Source organism: Chaetodon trifascialis, chromosome 4 (genome assembly GCF_039877785.1).
Source record: "Chaetodon trifascialis isolate fChaTrf1 chromosome 4, fChaTrf1.hap1, whole genome shotgun sequence".
Taxonomy (NCBI): Eukaryota; Metazoa; Chordata; class Actinopteri; order Chaetodontiformes; family Chaetodontidae; genus Chaetodon; species Chaetodon trifascialis.
In genome coordinates this window covers 17666349-17692111 of record NC_092059.1, presented here as the reverse complement: position 1 = coordinate 17692111, position 25763 = coordinate 17666349, and the positions used below count along the sequence as shown (strand labels likewise).

At 40.7% G+C, this 25763-nt stretch overlaps 1 protein-coding gene across 2 annotated transcripts in view; it reads left to right on the top strand.

The window, feature by feature from the left end:
• The first annotated feature begins 7636 nt into the window (after positions 1 to 7636).
• Positions 7637 to 25763, top strand: part of pde4cb (phosphodiesterase 4C, cAMP-specific b) — a 72286-nt gene continuing 54159 nt past the window's right edge. For both annotated transcript variants that reach the window (XM_070961882.1, XM_070961880.1), the window contains exon 1: positions 7637 to 8077. In XM_070961882.1, coding sequence (XP_070817983.1) covers positions 7875 to 8077 — 203 coding nt within the window. In that variant the 5' untranslated portion in view covers positions 7637 to 7874. The remainder of the gene's footprint in view (positions 8078 to 25763) is intronic.

Genomic DNA, 25763 nt, shown 5'->3' with positions numbered 1-25763 from the left:
GGGACATGACACACACACACACACACACACACACACACACACACACACACACACACACACACACACACACACACACACAAACGAAGAATGACTGATAATGAACTAGTCAGTCACGTCAGTTGAAAAGCGATAATCGCTGCAAAATGGCTTGCAATTATTCCTCTACACTACAGACTGCTTTGATGAATTCATCAGATAGATGTGCTAACTGGGAAGCAAATACATTTTCAAGGGCATACTGGTGATTATGAATTTGATCTTCCTCTTAAATAACCTTAACCAGAGAGGGTCCAAAAGTTACAGTGGTGTGTTCAACTTCCTGGAAAGCTTTCATGAAAATGTTCTGTTTCAGTCTGCCTGCAGTGTTAATCATGGAGCACACACACCTACAGAGACATGTAGAGGGGGATCAAGAAGGAGAGGGTTGATTGGAGACTGGCTCTATTTATGGAGTGATGATAGTCATACCCTTTGCACCCCCGCATGTCATTATATATACAGGTGAATGTTTTGAGCTTTGCATCAGAGGAACAGGCTTGCTCTGGCTGTGAAACACTCACACATGTCACTCGCACAGTGGGAAGGTTTGTCCTGCTCAGCTCCTCTCACAATTATGATGAATTGATATTAATTTTTCTAATTAGGAGAACAGTGACTCATTCGATTGCCGTCGTGAGTTCATGAAGGATCAATGTGTCCTCACGAAATACTCTAATCACCTCTGAATGTCTTATCTGCTTATCTGGATGTGTGTATGTGTGTGTGTGTGTGTGTGTGTGTGTGTGTGTGTGTGTGTGTGTGTGTGTGTGTGTGTGTGTGTGTGTGTGTGTGTGTGTGTCTGTCTGTCTGTCTGTCTGTCTGTCTGTCTGTATGTCTGTCTGTGTGTATAGTGTAGTGTAGCAGTCCTGTACTATGTGTGCACTGTATTTTTTATGTAAGCATACAGTATGCATGTACACCTGTGTTTTATGCAATATTGAATAGAGTGTATAGACGAGTGTGTCCATGCTGTGCATGGCAGATGGGAGCCCAGTGGATTGTGGGATACCTGTGGTCCTTAACCTTGGATGCATGTTAGATGGTGGTCAGAGCAGCAAGGTGTCTGCCGCTGTTAACATTCAAAACACACACCAACACAGCCTGAGTGTTTGATGCTTCCTACTTGAATTCAGCAGAAATCCAATCAATATTAGTTTCCTTTTTTTTTTTTTTTTTTTTTTTAACTTTGACAAGGCCGCCTGATTGTAGAGGGAAAAAAACAAACTGTGGGGAGCAGGCAGACTTCAGAGCTATTAGCCCCATTGGTAACACACAACATACAGATCCTAAATATTAAGCACTTAGCTCTCCTGACATCCATCTGGTTGGTTATTCTGAGCACAAAAGGCTGAATTATGAAAGCAATTTTCTGTATATCTGCAAGAAAATGATTAGAATTAGTGGAAGGTGTCAAGGATCTGTTTAGTGACAGAGGAGCTTTGATTAACTGCAGTTGAGGGCAAATTGCCACATTTACACAATAGGATAATCAGCTGATTGGCAAAAATGAGTCCTAGAAAGAGAGAATGAGAAAGAGCAAGATAGAGAATTAGAGAGGAAGACAGTATCAGCAGAGCTCAGATGTCCAAGATGAAAAAACAAATGAATAAAAATAAAACTGTGATAAAAGAAAAGAAAATTAAGACTTGCTAGAGAAGCTACATCTGAACTAAAACTGCACTGGCTTCTGTTGGATTGTTTTACCACCTGGACAGAGCATAATTTAATGCTGCCATCACGTCATCAATGCTGCAATGACGGAATGGCAGCAGTGTGTTTCCATATGATAATGATAAATAAGGATGATTATCTTAATCTCAAGATCTAGCTGAAAATCTTGTTTTTGCTGGCCTCCAGCAGCTCAGCTTCTTCACCTTGCAGCAGTGATGTAGAGGTGTACTGTAGAAGGTGCCGTGACATCACTGTCAGGTGTTGTTACAAGTACAATGAATCCAATATGACACTTAATCAGGAGCCCTTGGCATCACTTTTTAAGACACTGCATACCCCTTTGGCATCATCAAGTGCAGGATACTGTGATAGATTTCTCACTCCCAATGCATCAAACAAGGTTGTACAAAAAGAATAGTCTGTATTTGGAGAAAGGTGGGCTGGTTGAATGGCACAAGAACAGGACTTCCACCTGTGAAGTGAAGTGATCTAAGTAACTTAATGTACGTTAGGTAACATATGTAACTTAGGTATTTATTTTAAGCCAAGCCATGATCTTTTCTTAAACATAACCAAATCGTTTTGGTGCCTAAATCTAACCAAATTAAGACAGTTTCACAATGTTGTTTGAAAAGGGCAAATACTTTTAAAGTGTAACCATGTGTTGCTAACTGGATGTTGTATATTTATCATCGCCAACTTGCTAACACCCAGCGGTGCTAAATGCTAATGTCAGCATGCTCACAATGACAATGCTAACACATTGATAAGCAAGTATAAATTTTACCATGCTTACTGCCTTAGTTTAGTTTGTTAGCACGCTAATATTTGCTAATTATCATCTAACACAGAGCACAGCTGAGGTTGATGGGAATGTCATTAGTCAGGAAAGAATTGGACAAATACAAATTTTGACCTAATAATGGCACAATAGTAAAAATCATAAAAGGAGAAAGCATTCATAGAAGAGGCATAGAGATTATTTTACTCACACCAGAATCAAATGCGGCTGCGGCATACTTCAAGGTTTGAGTAATGACTATGTTATTGATGTTTCTGTTCCATTACACATTTATCTTGAACACTGGTACAGCTGAGGTTTGGGCTTTCACTCTGTGTGACCACTGTGTCTAGGTTCACTGTGTGAGAAAGTAATGACACAGCGTCGTACTGCTGATTAATGGAGAAACATGGCGAGGACCAGTCCCGTCAGCTCATTGCTTTTTAGAGGCAGAGCACCCGCCGTCCCATCTGATCACACACCAGCCGTCCTGCCTCCATCTCATTCTCACTCCCTGTGTGTGGCATGGCTGGAGATCAGCCAGGTGAGAACACAGCCAGCTGTTTCCTCTGCTGCTGTTTGGCTGAAGGAAAATTTGTCATCCAGCTAAAGAAATCAGCGACGTGTTGAAGCAAACCAGGACAGTGCTGCTGTAAATGACGTTATCTTAGGCTGCTGTCAGTGTCATCCATCCATCCATTTTCTATGCCACTTATCCCTTTTGGGGTCGCGGGGGGGCTGGAGCCTATCTCGGCTGTCAACGGGCGAGAGGCAGGGTACACCCTGGACGGGTCGCCAGCCGATCGCAGGGCACATACACACACCATTCACACCTAGGGGCAATTAAGAGTCACCAATCAACCTAATGAGCATGTTTTTGGTCTGTGGGAGGAAGCCGGAGTGCCCGGAGAGAACCCACACATGCACGGGAAGAACATGCAAACTTCACATAGAAAGGCCCGACCTGGGAATCGAACCTGCGACCTTCTTGCTGTGAGGCACGCACACTACCTGCTGCGCCACTGTGCAGCCCGCTGTTAGTGTCATGTCTATTTAAATATTTCACTGTTGGTCTTGTATGTGTTTTTGACTTCTTTGACCACTGTTTGATATCTCTGTTGTTATCGCCTATTCTGTGTATGATGCTATTTAAATTTGTTTTTCTTTTATTTCTCTGTGATTCACTATCCTTGCACCTATGTATTGTATGGTGTTGTATTTTGTGAAGCACTCTATAAATCCTTTTGGAACAGCGCTTTAGAAACAAAGCTTATTATTTTTATTGTTGTTATTGTGACTGAAAAGGATTCTTCAGCTTGCTTGATGATGAACTTGACTATTAGTCATTGGCCATAACTAACCTGTTTTGGAGCTTTGACCTTAGCACACAGCCTTCACCAGTAGGAGAAGCAGATGAGAACTGTACATGTTTAATATTTCAATTATGCTTCTCTTTTGAAACAACAGCTGACAAACGATCTCAGCTCAAAGTCCACTTACTGGCTTGTTCAGCAATCACAAGTGTAAATCCCACTGAACTGAGGTCTGATATATCTGTGCACTCAGTAGTTGGAGAGCACAGTCTTCTGAGAGTGAATTTTAGATGCAGCATCAGGTGCACAGCCAGGAACATTTAAGCTGCTCGTGTGTTTCATCGGAGCTGCTTGTTGGATGGTTGATTAGTTTTGGAAACCTCCTCTCCTCTCACTTTCCTGATGAACTTTTTCAAGTCAACACTTTGACACCCATTTCACTCCAGCTGGGTTGGCCAGCTGTGTGTGTGAGAAAGTAAGGAGAGTTTGAACTTCTCTCTCAAGCTCTTGTTTTACATTCTTTACACAATGACTGCATTTCTGTCAGTTTTCAAGTGAACATCCCAGACTGAATGTCTTCCAGGAGAGACTGTCTGGAAATGTGCACCATATTCCCACATTTAAACGATATTATGTCTCCCCCCTCTGTGATGGCCAGCGTTTATCGCGCCTTCAAGGGTGGCCATTCATCAGGTATTAAGATTTTTGATTCAGACAGCACATCATATTAACTGCTTCTTTTCGAGCACAACCCGAGTCTTAAAACCATTCATTTCAAGTCATAAAGTCCAACTTTGTGGAGCTTTATATCCAATGCATTGGTAAAAGTCATTTGTTTGGATCGATATCCAATAGTGGACAATAGAGACAAAGACTGTTTGAGATGACAGTTGTGTATTGTAGCCTGAGATGGACGACAGGCCTGTTAGTCACCAAGCAGGGAACTAAAACTTGCACTGCAGTATGGGTGATCAATATCCACCTCTCATCACCTCTCTCTGAACCAGCTGGTGAACTGAAGCACAAATTACATAGAAACAGAGGCTCTGAGCGGCCTGAGGCTGGGCCAAAATAGGCATGGATTTTTCACTTTATGTGTTTTCTCGGCTTTGTCAATCTCATTTGACAGTTTTTAGTGGAGAGAAGTCATTTTAGTTATGTGCTTTTTACACAAACACACACTCACACAAACTGTTATTTGTCAACCAGACACAGTTGCTCCTCCTGATGTCTTTCACTGCTGCAGTGCATTACAGGGCTTCATTGGATATTGGATATTGGAATGGGTTAGCAGGGAGAACATGCAAAAAAAAAAAAAGAAGAAGAAATAAAATGTAATGGTCAGGAATAAGACAAACAAACTGCTTATGTGGTGTCAGATGAAGTGTTTGTGCTTCGCCTGCAATACCCGCAGGAAAGATCAGGCAGATGCAACATGTCTGTGTAGATTCGTTATTGATTCACTATGTAATGGGTTGAACAGTAATTTGCAATAATTTAATTTAGTTTGTTATGACAGGACTCTGAGAATTCTCGTTTGGACTGTTAAATATATTTATACGTAATATAAATTTGTAGTGCCATTTAATTGTATTGCATTATCCTGAGAGGGATTCCTAATATTTAGTGTACAGTATTGACATAAATCAGGGTAGAAACACTTCTCAGTATGGTGCAATATAATTCAACAGCACTATGAACAAAAGGGCCGTTATGTTGAATCAACACCTCTTTAAAATAGTTTCAACAAACACTTTGCAACCTTATTAAAGCTGGATTGGTTGGTTGAAGGGTTAGACTATATCAGCTTGCTTCCAGTGTTTCATTGATGCTCTGTCATGCCATTACTCATACATTTTAAGGCTGCAGCATTTCACTGAGGACACTGACGTTTTAATCACTCATGGTCTTTCTCCATCTCTCTTCGGGTGCAGGGTCATCGAGAGTCTCTGCCTGGGGTCCACCAGATTGTGCGGCGGCGTTTCTCTGGGCCACTGCTGCTACCTCCTCTGTGGAGGAGACACTCCTGCCAGGAGCACCCATGTGACACCCGGTGGGCGTCAGCAGGGCACTCTCTGCCGCTGGACCGACTGGAAGTGCTGTACAGCCGGGCACTGGCCAGTCATGATGAGCACAGGTCAGTGACTCACCCACTGTCTTTCATTCTGTCTTTCTTTCTTCTATTTTTCTTTCTCAGCTCATTAGCTCTGAGTCTCTGTCTTGTATGTTGTTGTATGAGTTGGGTTGAGTCCAGCTGGACACTGAGGAAACAGCAGGGTTTCTGTCTGAAGAATCTGAAGCTTTCTGAGTGACAGTGGAGAACAGGTCTGCACACACACACACACACACACACACACACACACACACACACACACACACACACATGCACAAGCGGACACACAGGAAGAAGGGTGGAATGTGGTTTGTGGTTTCAGGTGATACTGAAAGGCCTCTTCCTGACACCAAATGCCTGGTAATTGCAGTAACAGGAAAAGTCATAGGTGCACGCACGCGTGTGCGTGTGTGTGTGCGCGCGCGCTTGCCTTTCCCTGACGTCTACGTTACTCGATCTCTTCTTTCTCAGTTTGCATACTCACACTCAAACATTCAGAAACATTGTGTATGTGTCTGCTGTTTAGACATTAATGATAGATGGACTCTATAACGTAATAATCATATTTTTTTAATGACAAAGGAATATGCCCATATTTTTTCTTAAGACTGATAAACACAAGTGGGTCTGGTGACATCCAGTAATTTGCAGTCTGTTGCTTTCCTGCCGTGCTAATAAAGCTGAATTTATTTGAAAGTATGGCATGCAGCCAAGTCTACCAGGAATTAATGACAGAAGTGTAGGCTACCCACTGAATTAAATTTACAGTAACCTGTTAAATAATTTACCATAATTTTAATCAAAACTGGCCTAAATGATTAAATACTCAGCATAACTACAGTTTTTGTCTTATAGTTAAATGCTAATTTGCCAATTTTTTTGCCCAAATAAAGTCTAATTTCCACAGATTATGTGCATAAATTACAATTAGGGCTGCAAATAATGATTATTTTTATTTTTGAGTTATTTTATGATTAATCAAGTTGTGTGTACGAGTCTGCCCTTCAGTGCATGACAGAAATATTAAAATGATCTCCATTATCAGCCCTGAATGGTCGTACAGCATGACTTGTGAGAGGTGCTATCCACATCCCTGTAGCCATTAAGCCCTTAGTGTTATGACACTATTTGAAATCAATTATACAGGTTTACAAGGCCACAAACTAGCCAATAGGCTTTAACATAAATGGAAATCTGGATACTTGTGTGCAGACAGGTCCTACTGTTTAATGTTGTTTGATTTTTTTGTTTTAATACATTGACTCTGGACTCTATTGAAAATACTGAGGGGATAATCCTGGTGAAAAAGAGTATATATAGTTGGATTTCCCAGAGCCCAACTTGTCTGGTCCCAAACCCAAACCCAATAATATGGAATAGCAAATCCTGAAACTACAGTCAGCAAATATATAAGGTTTTCTTTAATAACTGACTTGAAAGATCAATAGAATATCAAAATGGTTGTCTATTAATGCCAGAAGAAAGACAACACAACCAGCTTGCAGATGAAGTACTGAATCTACATTTGTACATGTTCCTGTTGATTTTTGCTGAATACTGATGATTGGCAGTTGGCATAGATGAGAGAGAGAGAGAGAGAGAGAGAGAGAGAGAGAGAGAGAGAGAGAGAGAGAGAGAGAGAGAGAGAGAGAGAGAGCAATAAAAGGAGATAAACCGAGACTAGGTAAGCAGAGCAGAGGAGAAAGAAAGAACGGACAGAAAGAGAGAGATAAAGAGTGAAGGAGGGAGTGAGAGTTCATAATAACTTAGAGGCTGAGAGTCGTTTCAGCACTCCGGCTCGTGGACAGCAGCACCATGCTCCACTTTGCCGCGCGCTCCGCTTTTTTTCCGTTAACGGTTTGAAGCGCGTTTTCTTCCTCCCAGCGTTTTCCGCGTACGTTAACGTTCACGTTTAAAACGCGGTTGTAGAAATTCAGTGAAGCAGCTGAAGTAGAAAATGGAGTGTACCACGCTGAGCCGAGAGGGAGCAGGGCTCGCCAAGCCGCCCAAACATCTGTGGCGGCAGCCCAGGACTCACATCCGGATCAAACAGCGCTTCAACTCGGACACCGAGCGCTACCTGTGCCGCAACCGGACACTGGAGAAGCTGCGACCCGGGCTGAAAAAACCCCGCATGTCCTGGCCCTCCACGGTGAAACGGTAACCTCTTTCACCTGTGAAGTGTCTTAACTCACCACAGGTTCATCGGCTTCATTTTTCACTTAAACTAAGTTAGCTTTCTAAAGAAAAAGTCCCAAACTTCCAACGGGCTACCGAACCAACCGGAGCAATGATTGATGGCTGACAGTTTTATTAGGCAGCGCTGATAGATGGAGCTCACCGGGACTACTCCCAGTTTATTTGTCTCTCACGAGCACTGTTATCTTCGGTATGAATCAATGTGATTATTTATCAGCGTAGATAGAGAGAATAAACCAAAGCTATGGCAAATTCTGATAGACTGGTAAGATTTGATAAGTCTGCCACCACATAGTAAAAAATGGTCGTTTTAGTTTGGGCTTTGTACTTAATTTGCAACAACCACCACACTTAAAACTGTATAAATAACCACCGAACATTAGCGGTCTACCTCTGTACACCCAGATTAGGTGACATAAACTTCCAGGAGATGAACTGGAGCAGCAATAGACGACTGTCTCTGAGTTATTATTTTCATGTTTACCTACAAGATGTATCCTGGGTTATCAGTCTGTGCTGGCTGTTGTGATGAAGAATTCTCTGCCTCCTCTGTGTTGCTTGCTGCCAAGACCTTTAACCCTGCTGGCACAAAAATGCAGATGATGAATATCAGGGGATTAGTGAAGCACTGACTGTTAAGATACCAGGTAATTAATTATCAGATAGGCTGTAACAACGGAGTCCCACAATTATCAGGGATCTGCATACTCTCATAAATGTCATTATGCTGAATCACTGAATCCTCATGCAAGTTTGCTAAAATCTTATAGCTCTCCAGCTTTCTGTCCTGGTTTTTCTCTGGAAATGCAGCAAATTAGACCATAACAGCTGAGATTTCTCTCTATTTGAATGGAACACAATAGGAGGAATGATTGATTTCAGATGGTGAGGAATGTGTTCTCTGAAGCAAACGTTTAAAATGTGCGAACCACTCTTTTACAGTGGAGCACAGAGCTGCAACCAGTGATTATTTTCATTGTTAAATAATCTGCCCACTATTTTCTCAATTGATTAGTTGTCTGGTCCATAAAAAGTCAGACAATTTTGAAAAATGTTGATCAGTGTGTCCCAAAGATGATGCCCTCAAATGTCTTGTTTTGTCCACAACCCAAAGATATTAGGTTTACTGTCAAAGAGGAGCGGAAAATATTTACATTTAAGATGCTTGAATCAGAGAATTTACTTTTTTTCGTAAAGAAATACTCTAAATTATTAATCGATTATCAAAATAGTTGGCAAATAATTTAATAGTTGACAACTAATCAATTAATTGTTGCATATCTAGTGGAGTGCAAATCATATTAACCCTCATGTTCCCAATATTCTCCTTAAATGTTGCTTAAAATAGATTTCAAATCAGAGCAAACATGTTGGCATCATAGGCTATACAGTCTGTATCTGCCTGTGCTGCTGCATGTCACATGTTTAATGTCACAGTGAAATCAAAGGCATCAATTTTATATATATATTTTTTTTATTCCTGAACTAAGACATCCACTAGCACATTATAAATGCATTGTTCATCATTCTTTACACATGTCCCTGTTTGGTATCTGTGAAAACCTATTTGACACTTACACTTACTTGTCTGCACAATAAAATTTCCATTGTTGTATCGGCAAAAATGTCTGCGGTGTTGAAGAGCCATTCATTTTCACTGACTTCTTGGAGCCTTGGAGTGTTTGATATTGGCAGGATTAAAATCCCATGAAATAATGCACTGTGGTTAAGTGGTGTCTCTAGCTGAGGCTGGCTACCTGTGCCGGGCTTTATGTCGTACTCGTTGCACTTTAAGGGATGATGGAGGAGATGTGAGCCATGGTTTAGCTAACAGTAAACTGCTCTGTAAACCTCATCAGTCAGGCTGACGGAGGGCTCTGACTCCCTCTGCTTCAGAGTGTCATTCCTTACTCTTTCATACCCAAGCACTGCCAGAGAAGAGATTGATGGCTGCTGTTTGTGCCTCACCTGTTTTTGTGATATTTTGCAATTTTTAGTTTGACAAAACAGCCTTGCTTTTGGGATTTATTATTTTGGAAATGGGGGAAAGAGAAAGAAATAGATGAAAGGAGTAGAGATTTTACTCAGATTCAGTCTCTTTCCATCTTAACAAGTGAAACACTACCCATCTTCACGCTGTGAAGAACTTATTAACCGCAAACACTGACCCTCCACATTTGGACAGTGTCTCTGTGTTCCCTACAAGAAAGAGAAAAGGTTGAATACAAAAGATCACTGTGATCGGCTGCAGCAGAGTTGAAGAGCTATGAAAACCGCTGTCAGTTTAGTTCTGCTCTCTAGACACTGCTTGCTGTCAACATCCAATGCCATGACTCGTTGCACCTCAAAGGATTTTCACACACAAGCTGAAGTGCTGTTTTTGTCCCCTGATACTGCACCGAGAAGATCGTCACCAGATTGTAAAAGGAAGAGGATTCTGTTTACGTCTCGACACCAGTGAAGCATGGGCTCTGCAGTCTGGTGCTCTTTGTATTAAGACCCTGGCATTAACGTGTGTCTTGTACATTATTTGGTTTGTGCATTTAGTTATTTAAATGACCAGCGAGTATGATTTCAGGAGATTCATTAGCAGAGATTGAATATGATATTTAGAATTATGTTTTCATTAGCATTATGCATAATGAATTAACCTGCATTATGTTGACACTTGACACTATGTGTTTTAGGGTTACACCAGGAAATTTCTCCTTCACTTCATCTTGTAATTTATACATGCTTTAAAACAGAGAGTAAACACCTCACCTGTGGCTTGTTCCCAACAATTGTTTTTCGTCGTCCAATGTGTGTTTACCATCCTCATCTGCGACTGACTTGGCAGATCTTAAATGCATCTTTGGTTCACGCATGTGAGAGAGTTTTTTTTCGTTGGTCTTTCTGCCTTATTTTTAACTAGTGAAGTGTAGAGAGGCAGGAAACACAGGGGGAGACAGGGGTTTGCGTGAAACAGAGGTTGAATTGAACCCTGGACATTGTGGTTATGTGGTTTGAGCCTTAAACATCAGGCTGCCAGTGGCTTACATATTTTGTCTAGTTTTTTTTATTCCAACCTGGAATAATGCAGCACAATGCAACACTTTAAGTGTGTTTTGTTTCTTTTCTTTGTGTGTGTGTGTGTGTGTGTGTGTGTGTGTGTGTGTGTGTGTGTGTGTGTGTGTGTGTGTGAGTGACATTCTTGGATTTGCAAAGGTTATGTCTTTGACAAGAAAAAATGCCAATTAGCCTACAACACTGTGTATCTGTTCTCTGCATTTAACCTTTTGTAGGAGGGACAAAGGTCTGATACATTTCTGTTTCACACAGCTGCAATGCAAACAGTTACAATGAGAATAGATAAACACTTTGTTTTTGTCACACAGCATGCTTTCAGCTCTCATACAGTATATCTCTGCACTGTATCTTTGTCACCATTAACCCTCTGGAATAATTGTCATCAACCCCCAGCAGTTCATAATAATTAACAAACACTTATGCTGTTATGTCATTCGTTTCTGTGACTGTATGTGTCACTGAAAGTAAATTTTCCTTTGTTTGAATGTCTGCACACAGGTCATACACAAAGCATTTTTTGTTGCTTTAAATTTGTAGATGTATGACTTCAGGACTGGGTTTTTTTCACACTGATGTGGGTCACTTCATAACATGAATGTAAACAGTCCAGATAAAAGATCAGATCTGGCCAAAACATTTAAATGGAGAGTTAAAGTTTGAAATGAGCACAGCCTAAACCCACTTTATTTTAGCATGGTAAGGTAAAAGATGACAAGGTAGAGATGGAGCAAAAGCTTCTCAGTATTTGCTCTTTAGATTGAAATTGCAGTATAAAAATGGATGCAAGCTGCATCCGTGAGGGTCCCAGTCTCATCCAGAAGTGATGTAAACATAATGAAGTTGATAAAGATTCAATAATATTCAATATAAAGAATGTTCTCAATACAGCCACATCAATTTGATTAGGTGTGTGTGTGTGTGTGTGTGTGTGTGTGTGTGTGTGTGTGTGTGTGTGTGTGTGTGTGTGTGTATATATATATATACACACACACATACATATATATGATGCAGTATGTGTGTGTTGGCATGTGTCTGTGTGTCACTGCGTCTAAACAAATTCTCAATAGAATTGCAAATAGATGGTCTGAATTCACTGACATCCTTCTCTGTTCAATGAGCATTAAAACCTGCTGTCATGGTACCTTGGCTGCGCTGACAAGGCTTTCCCTCACTGTCATCACGTTACCTTGACTATATTGCTTCAGTTATCTCCCGACAGTTTCTTGAATCCTGCCAGTGTGAATGCCGTCTGCGCTGACTATCAAACAGTAAATGATGACGGTGGAAATACAAACAGGTTGAGCTGTAGGTAGGAGTAAAAGCAATGACTCAGCCAGCTTTATAGCCACCTCTGGCACTGCCTTTATTCTTCACAGAATACATCTTTCCTTTTTGTCCCAGAATAATTCTGATTGTGCATCATTCCAGATGACTCAGATCAGTTTTAAATATAAAACACCCTCAATACAGGTGGGGCGATGATTTATGAGGCCCAATATAAAACATGAATGGTTATGAAGCCACCTCTGTTTTATGTCATTGCATGGTTATTATGATACCTGGTTATGGCCAGCATACATGATGGAGGAAAAGATGTCTTTGTTACCAAAGACATGCAATCCTTATCTTAAACTGTTATTTTCTTCGAATTGATACTGTAGCAATTCTTTCTGAGCATAAGCCAAAATGTTGACATTTATTTCAAAATTAGCTGTATAATATGACCTGAGTCAGTATACCACAGATCCACTGTCCATATTTGGAGGAAGGTGGGGTGGTTGGAAGGGTCAAGCACAAGACTTTCACACATGAGACTGGGGTTTGTGTCCCATGTGATACCAAAAGTGAAGGTTGATATCTTTTGTGAATGAAGTAACATAATGTAACTTAATGCACATAAGTAACATAAGTAATATACTTATAGTAAGCCAAACCATGGTCTTTTCTAAAACATACCCAAGTAGTTTTAGCACATAGACTTGATCGTAGAATCCTGCATGTTGAAAAATGATGCTAATGGGTTACCCAGTGCCTTAAAAAGAGAGGCCAAGGGGTCCTGACCAAGTGCCCATGTGAGTGAGAATGTGTTGGATTAATCAGTCATTATACTCATTAGTTGAAGCATGGTAGCTCTCAGGATAGGAAAGTTATTGTTACATAACTTTAGGAATTGAGATGTACGATATGAAATCAGTGCCATCACAACTCCAACTTCCTGTTCATGCCAGAATCTCACTGGAGGCATGTCGTGGAGATCAGTGTATCTGGGATCAAAGTTAATTTCTGTTACAAAATCAGGGCAATGAGCACCACTATAACTTGTGCATCTACCCAGAGACTCAGCCATTCACTCCAATGCTCTTGTCTTTTTATGGATTTTATTTGATTTGTAGTACTTAAAAAGATTATTTTTTTGCTCTTGAGTTGATTGTTTGGCACTAGTGATGAACTTGCAACCCAAGTGCAGAGCACAGACAAGGCAGTGTTGGTAGGAGAAGACTTTGTTTATTGTAAATGAGCATCTGGATGAGGGGATGATGGTGGGGAAGGAGATCCAGCAACTGCAGCATGAGGGAGGATGATGGAGGAGTGTGGCTGGGCATGAGTGTGAAGGGAATGAAGGGGAAGTGTGGCTAGCAGGGACAGTGCAGAACCTTGGAGACAAAGTCACTGAGACAAAACTTGATTGGCCTTGAATGGTCACTATTGCAAATTGTGACATAACAATCTGACAAAGAGTGGTTTAGGAGCTGGGGTAGATATAAGCAAGCTGATGAACTGATGAGAGGCAGGTGTGCAGACTGGGAGGGATGATGTGCTGATTGCAGACATGTGTATGATGAGCAAAGCCAGGAGCCAGAAGAACGAGGAAAGATCACACCCACGCCAAAAGACACATCATGAACAAAGAGAGAGTCAGACAGGGGAGCAAAGGGAAACACAAGGAAATATTCTGAGGGTGGGAACACGGCCGTGACAGGCATCCATTTCCGAATGCTAATATGTAATCCTGAGGCACACTGACAGGCACTTAAATGTCACAGTGTTTGTTGGCAAAGTGAACAGGGCAAATGCACACCAGAAAATAAATTGTCTTTCAGGAGTGGGTATAAGCTGAAGGCTACTCTCCAGGCTAAATTGTAATGAATTATCAAGTAGAGATTTAGCATCTTGCTCAAGGACGATACAGCACACGTGTTGGCTCGCAAAAGAGATGAACTGGTGGCCTTTCAGCTACAGGTTGTTCTCATGCTGTTAGGTCTGGAGTGTCTTCATACATTCCAAGTGGCTGCACTCCCAGGCCCTGAGTAGTGAGAAAGAAAACTGTGATCTGGCCCAATGGTCAACTTCAAACAGGAACGGACTGCTTCGAAAGCACTTCTAATGTGGGGATGGTGAAAAATTACACCCGTTGCTATGGAGCCCATCTGTTTTCCAGGGATAATGGCATAAAGGGTTCCCTACTAGGATATCAGTGGAGGGGAGAGCAGCCATCGAGACGGAAAAACTGAATGTTATTTAACCAACCTCACATTAACAAAAGATTCAAAAGCAGGTAGTTCACTGAGGGAGGGTTAGTGAAAGCTAATGTAGAAGTGTTGAAAGCATATACCTGCATGAGCTGACCTGCAGATGTCAGTGGATGTTGCTTTTATCATGTTGCATTAATTAATAGAGACTATTTAATACCACTGCAACCAATGCACAGGAAATTGTGATTGAATATGGGTTTTCCCCTCCTTATAGTTTCATGTCACAATGCTTTTGCTCATAGTCCTGGTGCTCCTTTTGACGGGTCTGACAAAGAGTTAGTGGTGATTGGAAAGGTGAAGATGTGTGTCTAGTTGCCGGGACATTGATTTATTATTATTGTGATTTATTGAAAAGTTGACAGTAGAAGCACGAAGCAGCCTGCACCCTTCCTCCACACTGTCAGCCAAAGGCAATCCCAGTGGTCCAGGGAGGCACTATTCAGTCTCTGAGTTTGTTTTTCATCATGGCTGCTAGCCAGTAACAATTAGTCAGGACACTGGAGACTGCTTTCAGACAAATGGCAGGTGGAAGACAAGCTAAAAAAAACCTCAACACTTTTTGCAAACGGGCTCATGCAGTAGTAACAAGTAGCTTGAATAAAGTTTTCAGAATATATGGCTTTATGAAGGCTCCACCATATTAAAGGTCAACATTCAGTGTCTCTAAAGTTGACTATTAATTTAAAAAATGAAAATTTCCTTCATATTTCATATTTAATTGTTGCAGTTTGTGTCAAAGTACAGTATTTTTGCTTAATTGCACTAACCTATTATCAATTTTGTATACTGTACACACACACACATATACATACACTACACACATGTACAGTTCTGCCAAGAATACAGAGAGAATGAAACCAACAGCTCTCTGAATCACCAGGCCAAGATTTCAGACGTTCTTGTCTCCATGTGGCGATGGCAGATACGATTTACTTAAAATGGCACTATTGCATCAAAATGTCATAAGAGATCAAGGTGTACCTCCTGTTGTATTTGGCCATGAAAATATAATTTTTCATTGAATTCCTTCAAAACGATTTTTTCAATGCGTAATGAATGTAACGTATCCCCTAGAGAAGAGAGCACGGCAGAGACTTTGTTTCTCATTTCGTCAATTTGTCTTTGCTGACGACAGATGAGGTTTAATTATTTCCCTAGAAAAACAGGCAGGTACTCAAACACGCAAAGGTGCACACAAACACAGCAGATAATAGATAAGAATGTGGATATTTATCTCATGTCTCTGTGTTAGGCATGGAGTCGGAGCCAAGAGGTGATTAACTCAGCTTAGCTTAAAGGCTAGAAGCAGGGGGAACACCTTCCTTGGACTGTATTCAATCTGTACACAAACATAAATGTAAAAATGTAAAACTCACACATTATTTTGATGTGATGTCTGGATCACTGCTTTTCAGGCCAGTGGTCACTGCAGAGTTTAATTTAGTGTGTTAGCTAAGCTAAAACATTCTGTTTGGACTTCTGAGCGCCATGACTCCAGCAAAAGTGATATGACAGATGATGAATGTGCAGCCATTTTTTCCGTATGTTTTATTACAAATGAGCCTTCCACAATTTCATTTTATGCACAAGAACTTTCAGCCTGATGCATAGTACATAATAAAATAGCTGAAAACTAGACACATCACTGCAGTAAAAGCACATCCATTTGCTGTTTGTTGCTTTCTTGCTCTCTGTGCATTTGCCTGTGGCTGACGGTAAGACTCATGCAGAACTGACAGTGTTTACTTATTTCCCAGGCAGACCAGTCGCCTGTGGCAGAAATAGGTCAGGAGTTTATTGGAAGCTGCTGTTGCCGCCTGCTTGATAAACTTGTTTGTTGATTTAACTCAGGATATGATGTTAAATGGTGCTTTAGAATACATTAGTCACTGCCTTCGTCCCTGCAAAAGAACAATAAATGACACTCCGGTGCTCAGCACGGGTGTGGCTTTGATATGAATCATCAAACAGATCTGAATATTTAAAGATTGGAACTTAAATTATCATAAAACAATATACTGCACAAATATATGTAGCAACATGATACAGTTACAATCAAAATTATTCAACCCCCATTGCATATTAGGCTTAATATAGCTGTTTGCAATAAACAAAGAAGACAAGAACAGTTGAAAAAAAATAATAAAACTAATATCACCATGGTTTTTATCCGAATTCAACTCAAAATACTACTTTTAATCACTACTGCAGTCTCAAAATTTTTCAACCCTCTGTCTCAAGCACACCTGATGCAACTAATCAAAATTACCCAACCCCCTGTTTCAAGCACTCTTAGTGCACCTAATCAAGGGCTTCATTAGTTCAGGTGTGCTTGATATGGAACACATAAATACCTGGACTGGCTACGAGTTTGTTGAGATTGACGCTTGATTGCATGTTAGAACTATGGCTAAGTCAAAAGAATTGTCTAAAAAGTTCAGAGAAGAGATCATTGCCTTGCACAAATTCTGAATGTTCCGAGAGATTTAGACCCTGTTTACACTTAGGAAAAGCGCATATGTTTTCATGCGGTTTGGCCTCTTGTTTACAAGCAAACAGAGTTTTTTTTTTCATGGAAAACGATCATTTTTAAAAACTCCGGCCAAAGTGGAGATTTCTGAAAACGCCAGCTATTTGTCGGCGTGTAAACTGGGTTAAATGGCGTTTTAGGTTCCGAAACGTTACAACATGCAACTGAATACTTAACGTCATGTGAGCGACCTATGTTTACACTCGCGCCCATAGGTTTGGCATAGTTATGATGCGCTCGACGGCGTTTTTATCTGGGCTCTTGTAAACGACAACATTTTTGAAAACGATGTTGTGTGCACCATGTTATTTTTGAAAACGGAGGGGCCAAAATATCCGTTTTCCAAAATACCCTGCTACGTGTAAACTTAGGCACAGTTGGAAGCATTGTTCGCAAGTTCAAAGTTAAAGGACATGGCAGAAAGAGGAAACTATCAGCAGCTGCCATCAGATTCCTGAGGAGGCAAGTGGTCAAAACCCTCGAGTGACTGCAAAACACCTGCAGCAAGACTTGGTGGCAGCAGGCACTGAGGTTTCAGTTTGCACAGTAAGACGCATACTAAACACTGAAGGGCTCCATGCCCAGACTCCAAGACATACACCACTACTGACCCAAAAGCACAAGAAAAGTTGGCTCCAATATGCTCAAAACCATATAAATAAGCCACAGAAGTTTTGGAATTCTATTCTGTGGAGCAATTAAACAAAACTGGAACTTTTCGGGCCTATCTAACAGTGGTATGTCTGCCTACCGTGAAGCATGGCAGTGGCTCAGTGATGCTCTGGGGCTGCTTTGCTGCCTCTGGCATGGAAACCTGCAGCGTGTGGAGGGCATGATGGATTCAGTCAAGTATCAGGAAATCTTAGGAAAAAAACGTTATGCTGTCTGTGAGGAAGCTGAAGCTTGGGCGTCATTGGACCTTTCAGCAGGACAGTGGTCCCAAGCATACCTCAAAGTCCACCAAGGCTTGGTTTCAGAAGAAGAAATGGAAGATTCTAGAGTGGCCGTCACAGTTGCCTGACTTGAACCCTATAGAAAATGGTGGGATTTGAAGTAGGCAGTTGCAAAACGCACACCCAAGAATATTACTGAACTGGAGGCCATTGCCCATGAGGAATGGGCTAAGATCCCTCAGGAACATTGTCAGAAGCTGGTGTCTGGCTATGCATCACGTTTGCAGCAGGTCAACAGCAAAAGGGTGCTCTACAAAGTATTGAAGATACTTATCATGAAGGGATCGAATAATTTTGAGACTGCAGTAGTCATTAAAAGTAGCATTTTGTGTTCATTTTTTGAATGTTGCATTTTTGAATTCATTTTGTGTTGAATTTGGATCAAAACCCTTGTAATACTGTATTTAATTTGATTTGGGAAGTTTGAAAATGATGGACGATAAAGGAACACATTCTGCATATATCATACTGTCAAAGGATAACACAACAAATTGTTCCCTGAAACCCTCATTTTTTCATTGTAACCCTAACCCTTTATTCATCAAGTCCACTGACAATCCTTGAAGACATGGGGCCCCATCTCAAACTGTAAAAGTAATTTTCCCTTGTGATCGCACAGTTTGTGTAATCGCACAATCAGACTGCATAATATCAACCCTTTCAGTCTGTAACAATTAATTATGAACACCAGATAAACAAGAAATTTGATATATTAATAAGACAACAGAGGTTATCTGTGACATGCTGAATTTCTTTTATTATCTCTCCAGTGGCATCCCACACACCAGAAAGAAAGCCATTTATATCCAAATGGCACAAGTGTCTTAGCATCACTATCGCCTCACAGCAAGGTCGCCGTGGACTTTGCACACTCTCCCTGTCCCGTTTCATACCAAAATTCATGTCTTTGTCCATTATGTAAGAGGCTTCACCAACACACTGTCATCTAGCTGGAGCTGGTTCCTGGCTGCTATACTGTGGCATTCACTGCCTCTACATCAAATGGGTAGGTCAAAGGATTAAAGGGCATTAAGGAGTGTAATTTGTTAAACCTAGCCTGTACTAAACCTAGCCTGTACTTTGCATCTGCAGCAGAGTGGGTTTTGGGGTAACGTGCCATGTATGTATTTCTGAGTAGCAAGCAATCACAACAGAAAATATGGCTTCTTGTCCATCTGGCAGCAACAGCAATAGCCTGGTGAGCACTGCAGGAGATGAGTAAAGCACTTCTTGTCCATGTATAAACAATGCCCACTGATTCAGTCAAGGCATAACAGATGAGAGAAATGAATGCATTTGCTCTGGGTAAACCTTGATGAATTACCGAACAGTTCTCAGTGAATAGAAGAGAGATTTGTATCCGTGCCCTTGCACTGACCTCGCTCTTGTCAGAGGCTGAAGTATGAGTCTTATTTCATTTGTGTGTGGTAGGTCAGAGGGAAAATTACACTTTGTTCTTGTTGAGACAGATTTTCTGGATGAAATGGATTTCATTATCATGCAGTGATCGCCTTAGAATTTCACATCAGGTCTATGTGTCTGTTTGTCTTGTAGCTGTGGCTACATACAGAATACCCCCGACAGTCCCATACACAGCATACAGTAAGAACCATGAAGGTAACAGTATTGTACACTTTCAAGACAATTCATACATCACCAACTTCTCAAACAACAGACAGTACTCCTTAATCACATCAACTTGCGGGGTGGTGGGTTACAGTGAAATGAGGGGTATTGGAGGAGAAGCCAGTTGCGGCAAGTATTGGCAAAGTTTCACTATTTTCAAAATGGGATTTTTTTTCAGATTGAAAACTTCTGAAACAGAGATGTGTTTTTAGGGGCTCAATCAAATCCAAGAAACAACGCCTTTAGAACAGGACCTTGTAAATTATGCATAGGTTATGGTGCAGGCTTACAGGCCTTTTCAGGTGAAAGATTCTGAACCTGGTTTGAAATTAACTCATGGAAAACCTAATGAATGAACCCAAAACAGACCCAAGTATGATCCAAAATGCAGTCGAACCACCAGACCCAAAATAAGGACCGAACACCAATAATGGCAACAGTTTAATGTAGTTTACCTGTAGTATTTTACCTGCAGTGATTACAATATTACACACCATGTGATCAGAGCTTGTAGATAGTTTGCTTGAATATGCTCAGGTAGCAGACAGGTAGCTGCTGTGGACAACTACAAAATTTTGCCTTTAATTTGAATTGCAGGGGTGCATTTACACAGTATCTATTTGTTGCATGCCTAAAGACAGTCACTTATACAGTCTACAGCGTACTGTGCTCACAGAAAGAAGACTATGCAATCACTATTGGCAGCAATGTCTGGTACTGTGAGCCACCTCAGCTGTTTATTCAAATGCAGCTGTTTTGAAGAGGCTTGCTGCTTCACGGCCTGATTGCTTGTTAGCAACATCTTAGTCACCTTCATCCCTTGCCATGCCCCCCTCCTTGCCACCTCACACAGAAACAATAAATCTGCAATAGCTGTAATTGCTTTAGTTTGACCGGTAATATGAGAAGCAAACACAACAGATCTGTTCCAGAAGTAAACAGGAGGCATAATGACTCTGATTCATCACATCGATGTAGATCTGTTGGTGTGTTGAGACAAAGAGGCAATGGGATAAATCTCTCTGTTTAAGCAGGAAGGCCTGGCCATGTTGCAGGGAAACATTAACAAGCAGTTGTCTCCCTGTCCCTGTTACAAACATGATACTGTTACAAACATGATACTGTTACAGCAAGTTAATCATCATCATATCATAGCCAAATTAACTGGGATACATCAGTGTGTCGGAAACAAAAGAGATTGTGGTGGAGACAGTAAACTGCCTCCCTTCTGACTTTGTTTTTGCAATGTCATGTAAACACATTGTATTTTAATATGAAATTAGCAAATTCAGCAGAATGTTGAATAGTTTGGTTTAATCTAGTCAAATCAGCTTAATCAGTAGCAGTCTTTTCAAATCAAGGGGTCATGAATTCGTTTGTGAAATACTATATTAATACTAAACTAGTGACTTTGTGTTGTGGCTAAACTATACATAACTAACTAACTATACATAACTATACATAGTATAAAGTGACAAAAAATGTCAAAGATGTTACTTTGTACGTAATAACTTGTGTTTTTAGTCCATTATGAAGAAGTTCTCACTGCAATATCTAAAAGACTAAAACAAAGTGGATGGTGCTCTCCGATCTTATTCAAGGTTCAGTTCTGGCTCACAGAAAATTGAATGGAGTTCAGAAGCGTTTATGGTGTCGCACAAAGTGCTGAAATAAGATGAGGCTGCTGCATGCTGCTTTATTCCAAAAACTTAATGTGACACACCTAAGGGCTGTGTTACATGTTGCACAATGTTCAGCCGATTTTTGTTCAAAAATTCACTGCAGGTCTGTGATGCTTGCGCTGCACTAACAGCAGTCACATTGACACCCTCTGCCTCAAGAGATTGTTATAATTTGATTAAAGTAATCATTTGTGTTTTCATTTATTCCTAACATAATTAAAGCTGCATGAGGCAAGATTTGTACGTTACATGCACCCACTTAAACAGCCTGAATCACAAGCTGGTGCTGTAAAGAGACGGCAGGGCCATGTCCCAGTTGAGATGGTGTTGATCAGACCTGATCAAATTTCAGCATGACATGTGGAGACACTGGGACATCTCCTATACATGCAGAAGGAGATTTAAGAGCAAAATACAAATTCAGATTTTACTAACTGAGGACCTTGGTATGCATTACAATCAACAGTTGCAGTTTTTACCCACTGTCTTCACTCTTAAAGAAATGTAGGCCTTTGGAGTCCACATTTACTCAAGTGAGTTTAGCAGACAGTGATTTCAGGTTCAGAATTTTTGAGCAGAGCCCAGAAGCAGCTGAACTTGAGAGAGTCACTGGCTTTGAGACAAACAGGATCAGGACATCATGAGCTCTAATAGCTCCGGTAGCTAATGGAGCATATGACTCCAGTTTGTAACCTTTTAGGTAATGGCTGCTGGCCTCCTCTTAATTTTCTCTGATTTACACTTTCAAGTTTTTAGGTGTGACACTGCACACATTCACACTCCACACACACACTTGGCTGAAATCCCCATGGCAGACCAACGCTCTCAGTTATTAGGTGAACCTGGACACAAAAAACATTTTTAACACTGAGCCACAAAGAAGGACACCTACACGGCACAAATCTTGATTTCTGAACTCATGACACTTGTTCAAATCACAAAGCTTGTGATGGATGTGTTCCTTTTGGCAATGGCAGCGGGCAGCATGTTAAGTAGTGGCAAAGGCAGGAAAAACTGCGTAACTGCGGTGCCAACAGCCGGTATGTTGAATCCATGGTTGAATATCTATCTCATGATGAGCAAACAGTGGTAGGTGGTGTGGTAGAAGCTGTGGTTATGCTCCTTGTTGATCGGTATCACACGTGTTGATTAAATGTGGAGGATGCCGTTGTGAAACTGCATGGGAAATGCTGATATTTCAGCGAGATTGCAAGTTTATTTAAAGCAGCATTAGGAGCTTCTGACTAAAACCAGCCAGCTATCTGAAAGCCACATGCCTTACAGTCATGAACAACAACCTAATATGAACCTAACACCTGGACAGCTAACTTTGCGATTGCATACTGACAAACAATGAAAAAGCTGTTACAGGGGGAGAAATGTTTCCATTTTGCTGCAAAATGGCCAAGTACAGTTGCTTTTTTTTTATGTAGATAAAATCTGCCACAACATACCATTAATGAATAAATCCCCTGGCCTACAAATCATCTTGTCCAGATGTAAGGGAACACGCTAGTTTGTTACAGACCCCAGCAAAAAGCACAGAGTCATTATTCTTTATATATTTTTGCACTCACTATGGTGCACCTAAGAATATTCCACAATGCAATGGAAAAAAGTCATGTTCATGGCATGTGCATGCTCCACATTTTATAGATGGAGTTGTGTGATTGTGTGAACATCCATGTGTACTGACACAAATGCTGATCTCAATTCTCTGCTCACTATTGAGCATTCAGTTTTTTTATAAAGGGAGCAGGCCTCATTTGAAACATTATTCAGGCCACAGTTGCGTTGGCGTGTGTTTTCCATTCTCTGTTATTGTTGTTTAAACATAACATTTTGTTTTCTTGATTCAGGCCAGGAGGTTCCATTTTGTATGATGAAATTGATTTAGAGGGAAAACCATGCCTGTACAGCATAAACAGACACATCGCTGAGCGGGTTTTACGTCTCACAGTGGGCTGTATGATTATCTCCAGCCATCACAGGGTGGTCAGGGTGAGCATGCAGAGCTCTGTCTGTTTCAGTTGTTACAACTCGGCATTTCCAAGTAAATCATTATTCAGGAGGAATGTCATTTGAGTTTCAGAATACAAGACAGACAAAGATCTGCGTCATGGCACTGATTACGTTGCTGAAAGCTGCTAAATCTTTTTTTCTTCGGTAAAGTGAAGCTCACACATGAATTTCATACATAATTCAGTTCATTTGGAGTGTCTGCTGTCTTTTGATTGTGACTGTGTGATTGCAGTGAACTGGACAAATCTGACTTCATCAGCAGCATATTTTGGCCATTAAAACAGCTGTGTTAGTTAGCCTGTGTGGTAGGATTGAAATTAAATTTTGACCTTTTTTTTTAATTAAAACCAACTGAAAACGACAAGAAAGAAAGACTCTGTATCCATTGGGAACTGAGATGAAGGAAAGTGTTAACACCCTTTACAGCAATGTTTCCAGTGCCTCTGTAATGGTTTGAATGTGGACTACAGATAGGGCTAATATATTAGTTTCATACCATTTCCCAAATAAGATTAATGTAGAAACCTTTTCCTATTAATGTTCCAGATGTCAAGTGAAGAAAAATGGCACAAGCCTCAAATGTCATGGTCTTTCTTTACTTTCAAGGGAGAGAAGTTGCACATGGAATATAAATTGTTCTCCCATGAGGCGAAGAACCTCCTAATATTCTGACCTTTTGGTGACAGTCAGCCTCATAGTCTCACCCAGCGTCTTCATCTAGAAGAGAAGACTTAAGTGTGACCTTCTGCTTGAAACATTATCAATGAACCAGCCTCCTTAGGACTGTCAAAACGTTTGCTCATCCATGAGTTCCCCTTTGTTTTGGATTAGCTCTTCCTCCCTGCATGTCTTGTGAACGGACCATTACTATGAATAATACAGAGAGCATATCATACTGTTCATGAAAGACAGTGTTGGTACTGAAAATATAGTAAATATATATGAAATTTGATAGATGTGAAAACATCACTTATGATGTTGAAGATGTCAGCGCAGCACACTCAAAGTAAGCTGCCTCAGCTATTACTCGGTAATCTTTTGATTTCCTTGTTGTTAGATCCTGGCACCTCCAATGATGCCAGGATATTATGAGTCATATGTCTTCTCTTTTTTTCAGTTTCTCCACATACAGCTTTCTCCATGTTCCCCAGATTTATGCTGGTCCCTCCTTCTGTTCTGTCTTCACAGCTACTTCAGTATAATGGCGAGGAGAAGACAAACTGTATTTTTTAAGAAAGAGACATTTCATCCTGTCTGCTGCGCATTTGTAAGATAAATGCTATGCTGCAATCCCTTGAAAACTTTCCCAGTTACCTTGAAGTTTGACCTCCTGTCAGTACTGCTGATGAGCAAACGCGTTGTGTAAATGAAGCAGTGCAATGTAATGGTAACAAGCAGATTGGACATGTGTAAATGAAGAGTCCTCAGCTTTAGTAACACATTCTGGTGCCACTTTCCTCACCATCCGGTGTTGAAACATTGTACCTCCCAGCAGTGAAGAACATATGTAGTTTCTAATTAAAGTCAGTGCCCCAAAGTGGTCTCAATTATGATAGAAGTACAGTAAATCTAACAGAATTGAAGTCAGCAGAAAAAAAGAAAAAAGAAAAAAAAACAAATTATGGCCTGCTTCTCAGGTGTATGACAAAAAATGCTTTGACAATGAACATATTCTCTTCTTTTTGTTATTTAATCAATCTGAAATAAATGTTTGACTATTGTGACTGAAGGTTACCTTTTTCATCCACATTTAAAAAGAGTTTTACAGTCTAAGGTATACACACAATGAATCTGCTAATTGCACAGAGAATAGCCATTGATTGAGTAATTTCTCTGTAGGATATGTGACAGATAGACAAAAACACAAACCTTTAAACATTTAATATATATATACATTGAAATCCCTCTCTGAGTAAACATGTGAAATCTCAGAAATGACCACAGGAAAATTCGAATGTGCCTGCTGTGCCACTGAATCCATCCTCATGCCAAGATTAAGGATGAGGTAATCAAAGCATTGTGAACATTATCCATGAAGATGTTTTCAGTGCAGACTGTCCTTGTTCTTTTGGAGCCCTGCCTGTCTTTTCTCACCAGGTGATGTGTTTTGATGGAGCCACGTGTCACTACAGCTGAGTGGAGCTGTATCGCTGCCTGAGGGCTTTGGAGATTGTAGTGGGAAGTCAGTCTCCTATCAGTGATTCACAGATGGATATCGTGACTGCCATGAAA